Here is a 21,353-nt window from a genome sequence, read left to right on the forward strand (position 1 = left end):
TATTGGGTATATTTTCTGTGCTGAACAATATGTCCCTGTAGGTTATTTATTTTCTACATAGTGGTTTGTACCTCTTAATTCTCTACCCCTATCTTGTCTCTTCCCTCTCTCTTTGCCTACTGCTAATCTATAGTTTGGTGTATGTGTCTACGAGTCTGTCTTTTTTAACATTTTCATTAGTTTGTCTTTTAATAGTCTATATATAAGTGATATCATATAGTATTTGTCTCTGTTTTTTTTTTTTTTAGGGGAAATTGTTTTATTTGGTGTTTTGTTTTTATTCAATGAAAGATTCTTTAAATTCTATATGCCTTACAACTTTTCAAAGTTTCACTTCACAATTTCATATAATCCCACAGTAACCCTTTTTAACAAGTTCCATACCCCGGTGTTTCCCCTCCCCTTCTCCTTCTCCCCGCTGGTAACTACTAGTTCTTTCTATATAGCTGTGAGTCTGTAATCATTTGTTCCATGCAAAGTTATTATAATACTATTGACCTTATTTCTTAAGATGTACATTGCTGCTGCTAAGTCGCTTCAGTCGTGTCCGACTCAGTACGACCCCATAGACGGCAGCTCACGAGACTCCCCCGTCCCTGGGATTCTCCAGGCAAGAACACTGGAGTGGGTTGCTATTTTCTTCTCCAATATGTACATTACATCTCCACAACTTATTTATTTATAACTGGAAGTTTGTATCTTTTAGTTTCCTTTAATTATACCCTCTCCCCTCCAAAGTCCATCTCCTCTGGCTACCACCCGTCTCTTCCCTGTATGTGTGAGGCTTTTCATTTTGTTTTGCTTGTTTTGTTTTTCAGATTCCACATTGAAGTGAGATCATATGATATTTTTCTTTCTCTACGTGATTATTTCACTTAGCATCATACCCTCTAAGTTCATCCATGTTGTTGCATGAGTAAAATTCATGTTGTATGCATGAGTAATATGGCTGAGTAATATTCTATTTTGTATGCATACCACATTGTTAAAATCTATTTATCTACTTATGGATACTTAATTAGCTTTCATACTTTCTCTATGGTAAACAATGCTTCAGTGAACGTTAGGGTGCACTTTCTTTTTTTTCAATTACTGTGTTTGTTTTCCTCAAGTAAATGCTCAGAAGTGAAACTGCTGGATCATGTGGCAATTCTATTTTTAACTCTTTGAGTTCCTTCCAGTATAATTTTCCACCCAATTTAAGTCTGTTGTAGTTAAAAGACCAGTTAGATTCCAACATACAGGGTGGAGGACCAAACATGTCTCTCTTGTACTCAGGTGCCTGCTTTAACCAAGGTGTCATCCTGGTTACAGAAACATAAAGCAGCAGCTGCTCGCTGACAGTCTCAGTATGTCACTGATGTTCAAAGGCAGGTGCCCTGTCTTAGTGCTACAGCAAATGTAACAGCAATATGTGTGATATTACTAAAGTGATAATCCGAACTTACTATTGTCTAGGCAGGTCTTTAAGAAACTCATTGATATCTTCTCTCTAAATTATATGCAAAATGTCTCAGGAAATTATTATAGTTTGGCTTTGGCCCAATACTTCATCTCCTGGAAAAACGAACCCTGGAAACATCCTGTATTGGCCCTGACTCAGCACTACATGTGAGAGAGGCAGTTAAAAACACTACATTCTTGCTTTGAGGTAGTTTTGCAAGAAAGGAACACTGAATCCCTTTCCTGCCTTTATTTTTCATCAGGTGATCTCACTTCAGCTGCCTTAGTTCTCCCACTTTTTCCAATTACTAGCTGTCCTAAAACTAAGATCATGGCATCCGGTCCCATCACTTCATGGCAAATAAAAGGGGAAACAATGGAAACAGTGAGAGACTTTAATTTTTGGGGCTCCAAAATCACTGCAGATGGTGACTGCAGCTGTGAAATTAAAAGACACTTGCTTCTTGAAAGAAAAACTATGACCAACCTAGACAGCATATTAAAAAGCAGAGACATTACTTTGCTGACAAAGGTCCATTTACTCAAAGCTATGGTTTTCCCAGTCATCATGAATGGATGTGAGAGTTGGACTGTAAAGAAACCTGAGCAGCAAAGAATTGATTTTGAACTGTGGTGTTGGAGAAGACTCTAGAGAGTCCCTTGGACTGCAAGGAGATCCAACCAGTCCATTCTGAAGGAGATCAGCCCTGGGATTTCTTTGGAGGGAATGATGCTGAAGCTGAAACTCCAGTACTTTGGCCACCTCATGCAAAGAGTTGACTCATTGGAAAAGACTCTGATGCTGGGAGGGATTGGGGGCAGGAGGAGAAGGGGACGACAGAGGGTGAGATGGCTGGATGGCATCACTGACTCGATGGACTTGAGTCTGAGTGAACTCCGGGAGTTGGTGATGGACAGGGAGGCCTGACGTACTGCGATTCATGGGGTCGCAAAGAGTCAGACACAACTGATTGACTGAACTGACTGAGACGAAGGCATGCTCCAGAACATTTTTCCTTTAGAAGTAGGCACAGTCAAAATTTGTTGTTGTTCAGTTGCTAAGTCATGTCTGACTCTTGGAGACCCCATAGATTGTAGCATACCAGGCTCCTCTGTTCTTTATTATCTCCTGGAGTTTGCTCAAATTCATGTCCGTTGAGTCAGTGATGCTAACTATCTCATCCTCTGCTGACCGCTTCTCCTCTTGCCCTCAGTCTTTCCCAGAATCGGGGCCTTTTCCAATGAGTCAGCTCTTCACATCAGGTAGCCAAAGTATTGGAGCTTCAGCTTCAGCACCAGTCCTTCCAATGAATATTCAGAGTTGATTTCTTTTAGGATCGACTGGTTTGATCTCCTTGCTGTCCAAGGGTCTCTCAAGAGTCTTCTCCAGCACCACAGTTCAAAAGCATCAATTCTTTGGTATTCAGCCTTCTTTATGGTCCAACTCTCACATCCATATGTGATTTCTGGAAAAGCCATAGCTTTGACTATACAGACCTTTGTAGGAAAACTGGTTGGAATTAAATAGAACTCTCAGCAGCACTGTCTCCTTTGGTATGGACATATACATAGTACCCTTAACTTAAATCAATTGGATTCCCAAGACAAAGAGTAAACTGGTGAACGTGTTAGTTGCTCAGTTGTGTCTGACTCTTTGAGACCCCATGGAACTTCATTTAGCCCACCAGGCTCTTCTGTCCATGAAATTCAACAGACTAGAATACTGGAGTGGGTTGCCATACCCTTCTCCAGGGATCTCCCCAGGATCGAACCTGGGTCTCCTGCATTGCAGGTAGATTCTTTACCGTCTGAGTCACCACACGAGACAAAGAGAAAATTGGTGAGTTGAAGGTAAATTTTGTGAGGTGAAGGGTAACATTGCCCTTGACCCTCTCATTCCCTTGTATTCAGATGAAGCGCACATTCAGCTGGTATTAATCTTTATTGTGCACCAGTGATGAATCATCCCCAAAGCCTTTGCTTATTATCTCCAGGTTCCAGGCTTTTTTTTTTTTTAAGTGATACATAATTTTTAGTTAGTAAAATGACAAATCTTATGTGTACAGCATTTTACTGATGACTTGGTCATCTTTTTCTTGTTGATGACCATTTAATTTGTGTTTAGTTTTTCCTAACATAAAATACTATGTATATTTTTGAGTTTTTAATAAACATAAAGTATTTTTATGTTTATAAGAATTTCCATACTGCTTTCCAAAGTGATTGTGTAATTTTATATTACCAGTCACTGCCTCTAGGTCATGAGGTTATGGTAATTTTTAAATTTTTACTTAAAAATTTTTGTATTATATTTTTTTGCTTATTTTTTTGCTTATTAATACTAAAATGCTTTATCTTTAAAAAAATTTTTTTAATTGGAGGCTAATTACTTTACAATATTGTATTGGTTTTGCCATACATCAACATGAATCTGCTACGGGTATTCATGTGTTCCCAATCCTGAACCCCCTTGCCACCTCCCTCCCCATACCATCCCTCTGGGTCATCCCAGTGCACCAGCCCCAAGCTTCCTATATTTTGCAAGACTTGGAGTTTCTAGAAGAAATATTAAATTATATAATGTATACCTGTGGCAGATTAATGTTGATATATGGCAAATTTTTTCTTATTAAAAAAAAATAAACATATAGTTGTAGGAAGAGGTGGAGGAAAAAATGGTTTCAACATTCCTATTGTTGAATGGATAATTTCTTGGTTCTTGTTCTTTCTGATCATTAGCAATTTTTTAAATTTAAATTTATTTATTTTAATTGGAGGCTAATTACTTTACAATGTTGTATTGGTTTTGCCATACATCAAAATGAATTTTTAATTGTTTGGAAAAATGAGGAAATTTAAAAGAAAGACATAGCAATATAATAAAGGAGGAATGGAAAACCAAGAGAAGAGAAAAAGTGAAAACTTAAGTTTTAAACAAAAAAATTTTGAAAGAGAAAAATGAAGAATTATGAAAATCTTCAAATTGAAAATCAGCTAAAATGTACTTTCTCCTTCTCCTCCTCCTCCCTCTCCTTTCTTCCTTTCCCTTTTCAAATGTTTACAAAGGCATCCAAGAGCTACAAATTAGGAAATTATTTTTAGCAATATACTGAAATGTGAAGGATGTTGGTGGATAAGTCTTGAAACGAGAGCAATTTGTTCAGGAAGTATCCGTGGGAAAAGGATTAGTTTAAGCATCTCATTTGGAAGATTCACTGTGATGACTCTTGATAGGAGAGAGGAGAAATAGAGAGGGAAAGTATCTTGATTAAGCAGAGGCAGAGCCAACTGAAGGATCATCATCACAGGATGTAATTACCCATGATGCCTCATCTCACATGGGTTAAAGAAGCTAACCTCCAAGAACTTGCTTGTTTACCAAGAATCAGCAGAAACCAGATTCAAGTGGAGCAGAATCCACACGTGTGTTTTTCAAGAGGGTGCTGCCTATGGTTTCCTTCTAACCAACAGCTTTCTCAGGCCCTGTTTCAGGTCTTTGTTTCTCAGGCTGTAGATAAAGGGATTGAGGGTGGAAGTTAAAACTGTGTAGACAATTGTTGCCATGTGGTCCCTGACGGTGTAGGTGGACACAGGCTGTAAATAGACATAGAAGATGCTTCCATAAAAGAGTGTTACCACAGTGAGGTGAGACCCACACTTGGAGAAGGCTTTGCATTTCCCAGCAGCCGAGGGAATTTTGAGAACTGCAAGGAGGATTCGTATATACGAAAAAGTAATGCATAGAAAGGGAGTCACCAAAAAAACAGATCCTTCTATCATCATCACAATTTCATTGACAAATGTGGAGGAGCAGGATAATTTCACCAGAGGGCTGAAGTCACAGAGGAAGTGGTGGATAATATTAGAGTCACAGAAAGTGACCTGATTCAGCAGAAGTGTATGTAGGAGTGAGTGGAAGTGAGGCAATGAGCAGGAGAAGGCCACCAGCAGGACACAGCGGTGATGGCTCATGATGGTGACATAATGGAAGGGGTCACAGATGGCCACATAGCGGTCAAAGGCCATGACTACTAGAAGCCAACTGTCAGTGTTGCCCAAGGCATATATAAAATACATCTGGGTCAGGCACCCAGCATAGGAGATGGTCTTATGTGACAGGAAGTTCACCAGCATCCTGGGGACAATGGTGGTTGTGAAGCAGATGTCAATGAAAGACAGGAAACTCAAGAAGAAATACATGGGGGTTTGGAGCTGGGAGTCAGAGTGGATGGCCAGGATGATGAGCAGGTTCCCTGTTATGGTGACCAGGTATATGATGAAGAAGATGATGAAGAGTGGCTTCTGGTCCTCAGGCAGGGAGGAGAGTCCCATGAGGATGAATTCAGAGACTCTGCTGGTTTGGTTGAGTCTTTCCATTGACTTGCATCTAGTCATATACAAGAAGGTTTGTTATTTGTCATGTTCCAATTCCATAGCCCAAGTCATGATAACCCAGCAAGTCTTTCTTTCCTCTATTTGGTCACTGTTAGTAGCCGTCCCGGGAAAGCGTGTCCAGCTTATGGTCGTTGATGTGTTCTTCCCTTCCCAAATTCATGGGCATCATAAAGGCCTTGTATTGCAAGCTGGAGAGACAGAAGAAGACAAGTTTTCCTTTAGAAATTGCCAGAGGTGGCCCTCTCTGATTCAAGTTCCTTAGTTCCTATTCTGGGAAAAGTCCTATTTCCTTACTGGGAACATAGCAAGAAAACTGACAAATCTTTGCCTTTGTGTAGTTTATGTTGTACTTTGGGAGTTAGATCATCAACAAACAAATACATAACATAGTATCAGGTATGGATAAATTTTGTTAAGCAAGTAGAGCAACCTAAGAGAATGGAGCTGACTGGGGAGTGGAGGTGGAGGTATTTTAGATAGGGAAGTCAGAGAGCCCTCATTTTTTATTAAAGCAAATTCTGTTGCATAATTCTAAAGTTTTTCTTTGCACTGTTTTGGATAGAATAAGAACATTTGTGAAAATAATCAACAGGGAAAAATCTAGGAAGAACGGTAAATGTAGTTCAACAGCATTTTTTCCTCCTCTTGGCAGAGAATGAGAGGTTCATCCTTCTTAGTTCATGGGATGCTATCATCACCAGCCTGTGCAAATTGTATATAATTTTTCCTTTCTTTAATTCCCCTGTCCTAAATCTCATGTGTACAGGATGGGCATCCTTTGTTGATTATTCAATTCATGTTTAAAAATTCCTCTTTCATATGTTTATTTAAAAATATATGAGAAACATTTATATACATTTTTTTCAATCATATCCAGTTGTCCAACAGTGGATATTGAAAAAGCCTGTTTCTTGGTGCTGTAAAAAACTAGGTAATGAGAGATCTTACACTAGCAAAGTGCTTTAAATAAAATTTTTAGAGTCAGCACATCCACCCATGCCTTGTGAATAGACATATTCCATAGGCATTTGTAAGCATTTTGAGATATTGGTTATATATTTTTGGTTACTGTAAAAATCTCCACAATACACACTTACATTATCCCTCACTGTCAAATTGTCAGGCTAATTTCAGGTTTTTACAAGATTTTATGGAAGAAATGTTGGTTTAGGCATTTAGCTTTGAGTGAATCAATAATTATTACTTAAAGCTCAATGCATAACAAATATTACTTCCATAAAATCTTGTAAAAACCTTAATACATCCTGATGGCTCAGTGGGTAATGAATCCTCCTGCAATGCAGGAGACACAGGAGACACAGGTTTGATCTGTAGTTTGGTAGATCCCCTGGAGAAGTAAATGGCAACCCCCTCCAGCACTCTTGCCTGAAAAATTCCATGGACAGAGCAACTTGGGGGGCTACAGTCCAAAGTGTGCAGAGTCAACACGGCTGAGTGACTAAGCGAGCAAATGAAGTCAATGTTGTTATTCATCAATATTTATTGAAAGTTTTCGATATCGTGCTTATGCTAAACATCTCACTAAACCCCACAATAAAGAATTGGGAGATATGTGTTGTCATCAGGTGCCTGAGTTTTATGGAAATGAAGCAATTTGCCCAAGGTCACTAAAGGTAGTAAATAGCCATCAGGATTTGAACCCCACTCTGATTTCAGACTCACTCTAAGCATATGCTCTCAAGCATTGTGCTAAATCTCTTCTAGCTTTGGTATATTAATTTTCTGTTGCAATCAGGCAAGGTTCTATTTTCTCATTTTGATAATTTCCTACATGAATTACCCTTCTATTCCCTTAACTGACAATGTTTCTTCTCCCATACTCACTTGCAAGAGAAGTGAGTTATCTTTCTATGTTGTAGAGATGGTAGAATTTGAAAATGTGAATATCCATGATTAACTGGCCATAATCAGGCAGAAATAATTGGCCATGCACGACTGGGATATGTCTGGTATGTGGAGCTGTGGCCCTGTGATGCACACTGCCCTGAGTTGAAGACAAAAAGTAGGGGTTTGTTTTGTCCTGCATCACCTGCTCACAAGTTGGTTCCTGATGTTTTGTGAATAACAAGGGAGATACTTTGTTTTTGTCTGTAAAGCAGTTTATCACACACAAATCAATGTTAAAAAAAATGAGTCATTTGTGAAAGGGCTGCTTGGGGAATGCTCAATACAACAATTAGTGGAGATTTGGTTGGATGGCATCACCGACTCAATGGACATGAATTTGGGTTAACTCTGGGAATTGGTGATGGATAGGGAGGGCTGGCGTGCTGCAGTCCATGGGGTTGCAAAGAGTCAGACACAACTGAGTGACTGAACTGAACTGAACTGGTGAATGAATGGGGTTGAGTATTCCAGGTTGTAGATCTCAGGAACACTCAGGCTGATGACTAGAAAAAAGGAGGAAGGTTTTGGATCTGAGAACAAGGAAGAACATTCTAAAAGCACAGGGTGAGTGAATGAGGCTGGGGATTCCATAGTTTTTGTTTCTATTCTACTTATGGGCTCTGCTTCCATTAAAACATGTGGTATAAGGGGACTTCCCTGGTGGTCCAGTGACTAAGACTCAATGCTGCCAACACAGGGAGCTTGGGTTCAATCACTGGTTGACTAAGATTCCATGCTGCCAACACAGGGGGCTTGGGTTCAATCATTGGTCAGGGAACTAGATCCCACATGACAAAATTAAGAATTCATATCCTACAACTAGGAGTCCGCATGCTGCAACAAAGACACGGTGCAGCCAACATTTTTTAAAATGTGGTATAGATAGCCTAGAAGTCCAACTGGATGGATTTAAAACCAAATGGCATGTGGAAATTTTACTTGGACCTTATGACTTCTCAATCCATGAGTTATTTGAAAGTATCTTGGAGCAAAGAGTAAGATACCAAACTGGATTGGAGTAGCCAAGTGGGTGGCCAGTTTCCTGAAACTCACCTCCATGTCCAGATGATTTTCTTCCCTTCCCAGGCCCTCCAGAAGCTGTTCTGCACCACATCTGTTCATCAGGTCACGTCTGCTTTTCATACAAAGTTCAGCTTCCTCATGTGTCTCCCATGAACTTCGGAGCTGATCAATGAGAGAAGCTGGGATGGAGGAGGAGCTGATCTACTACTCCAAAGGGATAACATGTTTCCCTTCCCTGACCTCAACACCCACCTCTTTCCCAACACCTGGTCCTGGGCTCACTGCTGCTCTCCCAGCTCCAGATCTCAGAAGGCAGAGATGCTCTGACTCAAGTGGGAGGACTCTCCTGATTGAGGAAGCCCAGCCAGCTTCTCATGAGTTTGAGGTCTGCTCTACTGGCGTCTGGGGCACTTGTTAGACTGAGGGAGTTGAGGTGTGATGACCTCTCAGGGGAATTTGTCCCCAGAGAGGGAGTAGAGAGCAGACAGAGAAAGCAGAATGGGAATCACTGTCAGCACTGCTGACTCCCAGGGGACAGGGGACCCCTGAGGCTTCCAGTTTAGAGGTTAGGACTAATCTCAGAGCTTCCAAACCTCACTGTGACATCTCAAGGGCATGCTTCAATTTCCTTTACTATGGATTATCAAGAGTGGACAAATAATTATGTGGGTGAATATTTTCATTTTTGGAGACTCAGATGTGGACCAAAATGTATTCTAGGTTTGGGGAGGTCATGAGTCAATGTGAAAGGCTGCAATTTCCAGGGGATTCCATGGGGGTAGATCAATGGTGTGTACATGCTTTCCACTGTCTGTCTGCATGTAGAGTAAATATTTTACTAGGTGAGATTAGGTTAACATTAGTGTATATTTAAAGGGCAGGTTCCAGCAAAAGTTACTGTCACATTTAGCAAAAGAGCTTTGGAAAAAAGGTATGTATTTCATAGTTTAGACTAAGAGCAGTGTTTTGAGGTAAAGTGTTGGGGAAAGGAGATATTTCCTAGAACGTTGGCCTTGTCACTTAGTAGTTGCTTTTAATAAGCTTCTTAGCCTCTATAAGCTTCAGGTTCTTCATCTGAAAAATTAGTGTAACAATTCTGGCACCAAAACAAGAAATGAAATTTCCTTTTGAGTTCTATACTGAGAATATTGTATATTACGGTGCATAATATCTACAACAATATTACAGGAAATAAAACACATTCTGCTACCACCCTCAGAGTGCCACTGCCTCACACAGAACATGTATTTGTTGAAGAATGATCACTACAGTAATGTTAGTTAACACATCCATACGTTTACATGGTTAAAACTTATTGACTTGTTTTGGTGAGAACTTTTATATCTGCTCACTCAGACGATTAAAAAAAATTTTTTTTTCAAACTGAGTTATAGTTGATGTACAATATTATATAAGTTTGGGTATCCAACATAGTGACTCATAAATTTTACAGTCATATTCCATTTATAGTTACTATAAAATATTGGGTGTATTTCATGTGCTGAACAATATGTCCTTGTAGGTTACTTATTTTCTGCATAGTGGTTGGTAACTCTTAATTCTCTACCCCATCTTGCCTCTTCCCTCCCCTCTTCCCTACTGCTAACCTATAGTTTGTTCCATGTATTCATGAATCTGTGTCCTTTTTTCAGTAGTTTATTTTTTCAGTAGTCTATATTTAAGTATTATCAGACAGTACTTGTCTTTCTCTGTTTTATTTTTTTAAGGGGAAACTGTTTTATTTAGATCCTTGTTTTTATTCAATGAAAGATTCTTTAAATTATATAGTGCCTTTACAATTTTGAAGTTCCACTTACATGATTTCATATAATTCCATAATAACCCTTAAAAAAAATCCCTAAGCCTCTATTGCCTCTCCGCTCTTCCCTCTCATCACTGGCGGCCACTAGTTTGTTCTCTATCTGTGAATCAGTCATCATCTGTCCTCACACAGAGTTATTACATTATTATTGACCAGACTTCTTATGATGTATGGTGCATCTCTGCAGCTTGTTGATTTATAGCTGGAAGCTTGTATCTCTAATCCCCTTCCACTTTCCCCCTCCCCTCCAAATCCCCTCTGGCTATCACCCATTTGTTCTCTGTATTTATGAGTCTGTTTTCATTTTGTTTTGTTTTTTAGATTACATATTAAAGTGATATTATATGGTATTTCTCTTTCTCTTGTGTGACTTATTTCACTTAGTATAATAGCCTCAAGTTCATCCATCTTGTTGCAAATGGCAAGATTTCATTTATTATGGCTGAGTAATCATCCATTTTCTATGCATGTTACTGAAAGGTATGTGGGGTTTGGCTGCTCACCTCTCGAAAGTCAACAGACAGACCAGGTTGGTGGAAAGGAAAGTTTGCTTTAGTTCAGGTGCCGGCAACTGCGGGGAAGGGTGGCCGACATCGACATCTGTCCAAAGGCCGACTTCCACCCCACCCCCAACAAGCAGGGGGTGAGAGCTTTTACAGACAGACTGGTGGCGGGGTGGGAGTGGGGGCGAGCAATGTATAGAAACAGCATAGTCATTTTCAAACTGGTCATCGTTGATCTGACCAGCATCATCTTGGTTGTTTTAGGTACAGTTAATCTTCAGTTTCAGGGTGCATATGTTCCCATTTCTTTTCAGCCAGTTCTCAGAATTGTGGCCCCTCATGTCCTGGGTACAGTCTGGTCATCAAGCAGTTAACTTCTCCACCTGGTATTCTAGTATCTATAAGACAGCTCCCAGGATATGGCTCAGAATATTATCTACAGCCCTTGAGAAAGCACTAAAAGTCCTTGACTTTAGTTCAAGCTTAATGACCACGTTATTATTATTTGGTCTCCTTTGACTGTTTTCCTTTGTTTCTGCAGTTCTTCTCTGATTAAACTTATTCTTTGACAAAAGGCAGGCAGAGGACATGGTGGTCGTGGAGGTGGGCACCCCCCAAAAGTAGCAGCCTGCTCTGTGTCATGCACACCACATCTTTGTTTAATCTATTCATCTACTGATGAGCACTTAGTGAGCTTTCATACCCTCTTTATTATAAATAATGCTTCAATGAACATCAGGGTGCATTTTTTTGGATTAGTGTTTTTCTTTAATTCAGGTAAATATCCAGAAGTGAAACTGCTGGATCATTTAGCAGTTCCATTTTAACTTTGTAAATTCCTTCCAGTATAGTTTTCCATCCACATTCAAATCTGGTGTAGTTAAAAGACCAAATTAGATTCCAATGTGTCAGGCAGAGGACAGTAATGTGTCTCTCTCACAATCAAGTACTTGCTTTAACCAGGGTGTTATTCTGGCTACAGAAACATAAAGTAGCAGTTACTACCTGACAGTCACAGTATGTCATAGAGGTTCAAAGGCAGGCATCCTCCTAGTGCAACAGCAAACATAATGATATGTGACTCAAGTGATAAGCCCAAATTACTATAGTTTAGGCAGGTCTTTAAGGAACTCATTGACATCGTCTTCCTAAATTGTACATAAATTGTATATAAACGGTCTCAATGGACATGAATTTGAGCAAACTCTAGGAAATAGTGAAGAACAGAGAAGCCTGGCATGCTGCAGGCCATGGGGTCTCAGAGTCGGAAATGATTTAGCGACCGAACAACAACAAAATAAAAGGTCTCAGAAAATTGTTTTAATGTGGGTTTGGTCCAATTCTTCCTCTCATGGAAAAATGAATTCTGGAACATTATTGGCCATGACTCAGCACTACACATGAGATAAACAGTTAAGAACACTAAACTCTTGCTTTGAGGTAGTTTCTTAAGAAAGGAATATTGAATCCCATTCCTGCCTTTATTTTTCATTAGGTGATCTCTCTTCAACTGCCTTAGTTCTTGCACTTTTTCTGATTTCTACCTGTCCTAACCCAAACCGGGCTTCTCTGGATAATCAGCTCTGGTTCAACCCTACCGCCCTCTATAGGCATGCAGCAAGATGAGACTCTCCAGAGCTGCTACTTTCCTCCATTTCTGCTGAAGAATTGATGCTTTTCAACTGTGGTGCTGGAGAAGACTCTTGAGAGTCCCTTGGACAGCAAGATCAAACCAGTCCATCCTAAAGGAAATCAGTCCTGAATATTCATTGGAAGGACTGATACTGAAGCTGAAGCGCCAATACTTTGGCCACCTGATGCAAAGACCTGACTCACTGGAAAAAACTGATGTTGGGACAGATGGAGGGCAGGAGGAGAAGGGGGAGACAGAGGAAGAGAAGATTGGATGGCATCACCTACTCAATGGACATGAGTTTGAGCAACCGCCAGAAGACAGTGAAGAACAGGGAAGCCTGACATGCTGCAGGTCCTTAGTGACTGAACAACAGCAATTACCAAATAAGTCACTATATAATCTGTCTGCTACTTGGAGTTTGCACTGTTTTTATTATGATGGGGTGGAAAAGCTTTCTGCTTTGAAGATCAGACTCCTGGCTTTTTATGGATGCACACTATTTTTTGAAACACAAATGTCTCCCATTCTCTGTCTACTACAGCCCTTATGCATAAAACAATAATGCAGTTAATCATAATTGATTTATTTCCTATTGATAAGATTTAATGTTTTGGCCTATTTTTATATTAAAAACTAAGATTCACTCAAATAAAATCTCTACACTCAACATACGGTTATGGAAATATTTCTGTGAGATTCTTAAGACTTGAAGTTTCTAGAATAAGTATTAAATTATATATTTTAAAACAATTTAGTGATAGATGGAGGGAGGAAAGGTTTCAGCATTCCCCCTGTGGAATGGATAATTTCTTGATTCTTTCTGGTCATTAGCAATTTTTAGTTGTTTGGTTAAAAAATGATGAAATTGAAAAGAAATAAAGTCATAGCAATATAATAAGTGAGGAACAGAAAAACTAAGAGGAGAAAAAGTGAAAACTGAAGTTTTAAACAAGAAAACATTTTTGAATGAGAAAAATGAGGAATTATAAAAATATTCAAAATGAAAGTTAGCTAAAATGTACTCTTTCTCCTCCTCCTCTCCTTCCGTCTCCCCTTTCAAATGTTTGCAAAGGCATCCAACAGCTACAAATTAAGTAATGATTTTTAGCAATATACTGAAATGTGAAGGATTTTGGAGGATAAGTCTTGAAATGAGAAATTTGTTCAGGAAATATCTGTGGGAAAAAGATTGGTTTAAAGCATCTCCTCTGGAAAATGCAATGTAATGAATCTTCATAGAAAGAGGAGAAACAGTGGGGAAGAACATCATGATTTAAGCAGAAGCAAAGTCAAATAAAGGGTCTTCATCAATGGATGTAATTGACCACAATGCCTATTCTCACATGGGTTAAAAATGTTAACCTCCAAGAGCTTGCTTGTTCACCAAGACCCAGTAGAAACCAGATTCAAATGGGGAAGATTCCCTTGTGTTTTCATCAAGGGGGTGCTGCCTGAGGTTTCCTCCTGCCCACCAGCTTCCTCAGACCCTGTTTCAGGTCTTTGTTTCTTAGGCTGTAGATAAAAGGATTGAGAATGGAGGACAGAACTGTGTAGACAATTGTTGCCACGTGGTCCCTGACAGTGTAGGTGGACACAGGCTGTAAATAAACATAGAAGATGCTGCCATAAAAGAGTGTTACCACAGTGAGGTGAGACCCACAGGTGGAGAAGGCTTTGTGTTTCCCAGCAGCTGAGGGAATTTTGAGAACCGTGATGAGGATTCGTATGTAAGAAAAAGCAATGCATAGAAAAGGAGTCACCAAAAAGGCGATGCTTCTGTCATTAACACAATTTCATTGACAAATGTGGAGGAGCAGGATAATTTCATCAGAGGGCTGAGGTCACAGAGAAAATGATGGATGATATTGGAGTCACAGAAGGTGAGGTGATTCAGCAGAAGTGTGTGTAGGAGAGAGTGGAAGTGAGGCAATGAGCAGGAGATGGCCACCAGCAGGACAGAGCGGTGGTGACTCATGATGGTGACATAGTGGAAGAGGTCACAGATGGCCACATAGCGGTCAAAGGCCATGACTACTAGAAGCCAACTGTCAGTGTTGCCCAAGGCATATATAAAATACATCTGGGTAAGGCACCCAGCATAGGAGATGGTCTTGTGTGACAGAAAGTTCACCAGCATCCTGGGGACAATGGTTGTGGTGAAGCAAATGTCAGTGAAAGACAGGAAACTCAAGAAGAAATACATGGGGGTGTGCAGTTGAGGGTCAGAGTGGATGGCCAGGATGATGAGCAGGTTCCCTGTTATGGTGACCAGGTATATGATGAGGAAGAGGATGAAGAGTGGCTTCTGGTCCTAAGGCCGGGAGGAGAGTCCTAGGAGGATGAATTCAGAGACACTACTGGTTTGGTTGAGTCTTTCCATTGACTTGGGTCCAAGTTATATGCAATTGTTTTGTTATTTCACATGCTCCAATTCCATTGTCCAAAACAGGAGAACCCACCAAGGCTTTTTGGTTACCAGTAGCAACTGTACTTTCCCAAAGAATCTGTCTGCAATGCAGGGGACCTGGGTCAATCACTGGGTTGGGAAGATTCCCTGGAGAAGGGAATGGCTACCCACTCCAGTATTCTTGCCTGATGAATTCTATGGACAGAGAAGCCAGGCAGGCTACAGTCCATAGTGCCACTAACACTTTCACTTTCATGGCAGGTGTGCAGGGAAAGCTTCTCATCCTCATGGTCCATGATGTGGTCTTAGCTTCCCAAATCCATGGGCATCATAAGGACCTTATATAGCAAGCTGTAGGGACAGAAGAAGAGTTTTCCTATAGAATCCATCAGAGTGGTCTTCTTTGATTCAAGTTGCTTAGTTCCTATTCTGGGAGAAACTCTGTTTCCCTAATGGGAACATAGCAAAAAATAATATTTGCTTTGTGTAGTTCATGTTGTATTTTGGGAGATAAATCATGGACAAACAGAATATGGAACATTATATCAGGTGAAGAGAAGTTTTATTAGCAAAATAGGGTATTATAAGACAATGGAGATGGCTGGAGGGTGTGGATGGTGAAACACAGAAGTCACAGAACCATCATTCCTTCTAAAGCACATTCAGTTGTTATCCTATTGGATTTAACTTTGCATATCTGGGGAACGGGTAAAGGTTTGCTGAAACAACCAACAGGGCCAGTCTAAGAGGAATGGTGAAGCTAGGTCAACATTGTTTTATTTTCCTTGTTTGGGCACAGAATGGGAAGCTAATCCTCCTTACCTCATGGCATGATATCATTTTGCAAAATTTTATGGAAGGAATATTTGTTCATGCATCTAGTGATTTGAGTGTATCAGTAGTTAAAGCGGAAAATAACAACCAGTGTTTACAAATACATATTCCCTATGAAACCTATGCTAAGCACTTGACTAAATCCCATGATAAGGAATTATGAAGCATGCATTGTTTCAGGAACCTAAGGTTTACAGAGGTGAAGCGGTTTGCTCATGGTTACTAAGGAGTTGAATAGCAATCAGGTATCAAACACCAAGCTTATGCTCTTAAGCATTATGTACCTCTCCTCCAGTTTTGGTATATTTATTGTCTATCACAATCAGGCACAGACACTGTTTTCCTCATTTTGACAGTTTCCTACACGAATTACCCTTCTATGTCCCTTAACTGACAATGTTTCTTCTTCCATGATCAGAATGCATCCTTGGAGTTGCAAAAGAGGTAGCCTATCTTTCTGTGAAGTAGAGATGGAGGAAGTTGAAATTTTGAATCTCCATGATAAACTGTCCAAAATCAGGTGGAAAATTTTGACTATGTGTGACCGCTGTGTGTCTAGTGAGTGGAGTTGGGGTCCTGGAGTGGACAGTGCCCTGGACTAAAGTTGAATTGTGGGAGTTTGATTTGTCCTCCATCACCTGTTCACAAACTCATTCTTGATGTTTAATGAATAGCAACTGAGATACTATGTCTGTAAAGCAGTGTATCACACACTGATCAATATTCAAAGATGAGGTATTTATGGAAGGCTTGCCTGGGGAATGTGGAATACAAAAGTTAGTGCAGAGTTAGTGAATTAATGGGATTCGGTGCTGCAGGTCACAGATGTGAAGAACACACAGGTTGATGACTAGAAAAAAGGAGGAACATTTTGGATCTGAGAATCAGGAAGAATCGTTCTAAAAGCACAGGGTGAGTGGATCAGGCTGTGAATATGATGGGTTTTCTTTTCTTTCCCTTCTACTGGTGGGGTTTTACTTCCAATAAAACCAATGGTATAAATGGGTTAGAGATCAAACTGGTTGAACTAAAGACCAAATGCCACATGGAAGTTCTACTTGGACCTTAGGATGTCTCAATCTGTGAGATATTGGAAAGTATCTGGGAGAAAAAAAGTAAGGTACCAAAGTGGGTTGGAGTAGCCAAGTGGGTGGCCAGCTTCTGAAGCTCACCTCTATGTCCAGATGCTTTTCCTTCTTTCCCAGCCTCTCCAGAAGCTGATGTGCACCATGTGCGTTCGTCAAGTCACGTCTGCTTCTCAGTCAAAGCTCAGCTTCCTCATGTGTCTCCCATGAAATTCAGGGCTGATTGACAAGGAAACAAGCAGGGATGGAGGAGGAGCTGATATACTACTCCAAAGGGGTAACACGTTTTCCTTCCCTGACCTCAACCCCCGCCCTTCTTTCTTAACGGTCCCTGGTCCCTAGCTCACTGCTGCTCTCCCAGCTCCAGATCTCAGAAGGCAGAGATGCTCTGACTCAAGTGGGAGGGCTCTCTTGATTGTGGCAGTACAGCCAGCTTCTCACAGTCTGAGGTCTCCTCTGTGGCCTCTGAGATTCTTATTAGGCTAAGGATGTTGTGGTGTGATGAACTCTCTAGGGGGTTTGTCTCCAAGGGGACAGAGGACCCCTGAGGCTTCCTGTTTAGATGTTGGGACTGATCTTTGATCATCTTTTTTTTTTTTTTTTCCTGGACTGGCATCTGGTTTCATACATGACGTTTCACATGTTTCAATGCCATTCTCCCAAATCTTCCCACCCTCTCCCTCTCCCACAGAGTCCATAAGACTGTTCTATACATCAGTGTCTCTTTTGCTGTCTCGTATACAGGGTTATCATTACCATCTTTCTAAATTCCATATATATGCGTTAGTATACTGTATTGGTGTTTTTCCTTCTGGCTTACTTCACTCTGTATAATAGGCTCCAGTTTCATCCACCTCATTAGAACGGATTCAAATGTATTCTTTTTAATGGCTGAGTAATACTCCATTGTGTATATGTACCACAGCTTTCTTATCCATTCATCTGCTGATGGACATCTAGGTTGCTTCCATGTCCTGGCTATTATAAACAGTGCTGCGATGAACATTGGGGTACATGTGTCTCTTTCAATTCTGGTTTCCTCAGTGTGTATGCCCAGCAGTGGGATTGCTGATCATAAGGCAGTTCTATTTCCAGTTTTTTAAGGAATCTCCACACTGTTCTCCATAGTGGCTGTACTAGTTTGCATTCCCACCAACAGTGTAAGAGGGTTCCCTTTTCTCCACACCCTCTCCAGCATTTATTATTTGTAGACTTTTGGATCGCAGCCATTCTGACTGGTGTGAAATGGTACCTCATAGTGGTTTTGATTTGCATTTCTCTGATAATGAGTGATGTTGAGCATCTTTTCATGTGTTTGTTAGCCATCTGTATGTCTTCTTTGGAGAAATGTCTATTTAGATCTTTGGCCCATTTTTTGATTGGGTCATTTATTTTTCTGGAGTTGAGCTGTAGGAGTTGCTTGTATATTTTGAGATTAGTTGTTTGTCGGTTGCTTCATTTGCTATTATTTTCTCCCATGATCTTTGATCTTCTTAATCTCTCTGTGACATCTCAAGGGCATACTTCTGTTTCCCCAACTATGAGTTATGAGGGATGGACAGATACTTATGTAGGTGAAAACTTGAATTTGGGGGGATTCGGATGTCGACCAAGGTGTATTCTAAATCTGGGGAAGACAAGCCAAAATGAGGAGGTTGCAATTTTTAGGATATTCAGTGAGGGGTAGTTCAATGGTGTAAATGTGCTTTCCAGTGTCTGGGGAGGCACATGGATTAGACATTTTTGTATGTGGGATTAGGCTAGTGTAAGTTTATATATGCTTAAATCACAGGGTCAGGCAATGGTTATTGTCATATAGCAAACGGACTTTGGATCAAATAATGCGTGTGTTTTCAGAGTTTAGTCTCAGAGCTTTGGGGTTCAGCATGAGGAAAATAGATACTTATTAGAATGCTGGTCTTGCCTCTTAGTAGTTGCTTTTGAGAAGTTACTTAGCTCTATGAACCTCAAGTCCTTCCTCTGCTAAATGAAGATATAACTCTTCTTGGCACTGAAATCAGGGAGCAAATTTCCTTTTGGATTTTATACAGAGAATACTTGTGTATTTTGGTGAATATCATTCACAGCAAGGATATAGGGAAAAAAGTGCATTCTGCTACTGCCCTCAGGATAAGCCAGTGCCTCATACAACACATGTGTGTCTTTTCCCTTACCTGTGAATTTAATTTAAAAATTTTATCTACATATTAAGAGTAAATACTATAGAGACAGAAAGTCCTGGATTTGGGTCCTGCATCTTCTAATTACTATTCAGATGGCTGGCTTTCTTTCTATTAATTTAATCTCTTGACAAATACTATTTATTTACAGTTTATTGAGAAATAATGGACATAGAACATTGTTTAATGTGTACAACACAGTGATTTGACAGATGTATTTATTGCAAAATGATGTCCACAATAATGTTAGTTAACATATCCATAGTTTTGATTTTTGTAGTGACAACTTTTAAAATCTCCTGTCATAAAAATTTTCAAATGTACAGCACCGTCTTGTTAAACCTAGTCACCTTGCTGTATCTTTACTTGAACTATATGGATGATAGCAAATTGTTTCCTAAAGTGACTGTACAATTTATATTGCCACTAACAGCATAATTTTATATTGCTTCATATTTTCTTAAACTTTTCATATTTATCCTCAGAATTCTAATTTTTGTTATCTGTTGGTGTGCAATGGCTTCCCATTGTAATTTAATTTGAATTTCTCTGATTATTAATGTAACACATCATATTTTCATATGATTATTGGTCATTTAGATTTTCTTCTCTTTTGTGACATGTTTATTTAATTTTTTTCCTAGACCCTCATCTCCCTCAGCCCCCAGCTTTGCCTGTTTTTCTTACTGATTTCTAGGGATCTTTATGTACTCTTAATCTGGTTGTTTTAATTGGTTTTTTGAATTTCAAATACCTTTTACTATTTTGTTATTTGTCTTTTTCTGCTATGATGTCTTTGATAGTAACACAGTCTAATTTACAATTTTCTTTTATGGTTAGTTCTTACTTTCTGTTTCTTATTGAAGAAATATTTTTCTATCTTAAGGAGAAAAAGATATTCTCCTATATTACTTTCTAAACATTTTTAGTTTTTGGTTTTCAAATGTAAGTTTGTAATTCATCAGGAGTAAATTTTTGCATATGATATGTGGTAAGAATCCAGTTTCATTTTTGCATGTGATTTTCCAATTGTCTTAAGCTGCACTCAAGAAAAAATGCGACTCATTCCTGTCAAGTGTATACCAACAGGGGGCGGGGTGTGTGTGTTTCTGGGCTCTCTATTTTATATTATTTAAAAAAAATAAATTTATTAATTTTAATTGAGGTTAATTACTTTACAATATTGTATTGGTTTTGCCATACATCAACATGAATCTGCCACAGGTATACACGTGTTCCCCATCCTGAGCCCCCCTCTCTCCTCCCTCCCCATACCATCCCTCTGGGTTGTCCCAGTGCACCAGCCCCAAGCATCCAGTATCATGCATAGAAACTGGACTGGCGATTCATTTCATATATGATATTATACATATTTCAATGCCATTCTCCCAAATCATCCCACCCTCTCCCTCTCCCACAGAGTCCAAAAGACTGTTTTATACATCTGTCTCTTTTGCTGTCTCGCTTACAGGGTTATCGTTATCAGCTTTCTAAATTCCATATGTATGCGTTAGTATACTGTATTTGTGTTTTTCTTTCTGGCTTACTTCATTCTGTACAATAGGCTCCAGTTTCTTCCACCTCATTAGAATGGATTCAAATGTATTCTTTTTAATGCCTGAGTAATACTCCATTGTGTATATGTACCACAGCTTTCTTATCCATTCATCTGCTGATGGACATCTAGGTTGCTTCCATGTCCTGGCTATTATAAACAGCGCTGCGATGAACATTGGGATACATGTGTCTCTTTCAATTCTGGTTTCCTCAGTGTGTATGCCCAGCAGTGGGATTGCTGGGTCATAAGGCAGTTCTATTTCCAGTTTTTTAAGGAAATCTCCACACTGTTCTCCATAGTGGCTGTACTAGTTTGCATTTCCACCAAAAGTGTAAGAGTGTTCCCTTTTCTCCACACCCTCTCCAGCATTTATTGCTTGTAGAATTTTGGATTGCAGCCATTCTGACTGGCGTGAAATGGTACTTCATAATGGTTTTGATTTGCATTTCTCTGATAATGAGTGATGTTGAGCATCTTTTCATGTGTTTGTTAGCCATCTGTATGTCTTCTTTGGAGAAATGTCTATTTAGTTCTTTGGCCCATTTTGTGATTGGGTCAT

At 39.7% G+C, this 21,353-nt stretch overlaps 1 protein-coding gene and 1 pseudogene across 1 annotated transcript; both read right to left on the reverse strand.

Annotated features, from left to right (window-relative positions):
* Positions 1 to 4,890: 4,890 nt before the first annotated feature.
* Positions 4,891 to 6,016, reverse strand: LOC113900861 (olfactory receptor 1L8-like). Its single transcript, XM_027554479.1, has one exon. The coding sequence runs from the start codon at positions 5,836 to 5,838 to the stop codon at positions 4,891 to 4,893; it is 948 nt and encodes a 315-aa protein (XP_027410280.1). The 5' UTR covers positions 5,839 to 6,016.
* Positions 6,017 to 14,166: 8,150 nt separating this feature from the next.
* On the reverse strand, positions 14,167 to 15,110 carry LOC113900862 (annotated as a pseudogene).
* Positions 15,111 to 21,353: the final 6,243 nt, after the last annotated feature.

Source organism: Bos indicus x Bos taurus, chromosome 11, assembly GCF_003369695.1.
Source record: "Bos indicus x Bos taurus breed Angus x Brahman F1 hybrid chromosome 11, Bos_hybrid_MaternalHap_v2.0, whole genome shotgun sequence".
Taxonomy (NCBI): Eukaryota; Metazoa; Chordata; class Mammalia; order Artiodactyla; family Bovidae; genus Bos; species Bos indicus x Bos taurus.

Bases quoted from the DNA above. Each gene is read 5' to 3' on its own strand.
- LOC113900861 (XM_027554479.1), bottom strand. From the start codon at position 5,838: ATGACTAGATGCAAGTCAATGGAAAGACTCAACCAAACCAGCAGAGTC.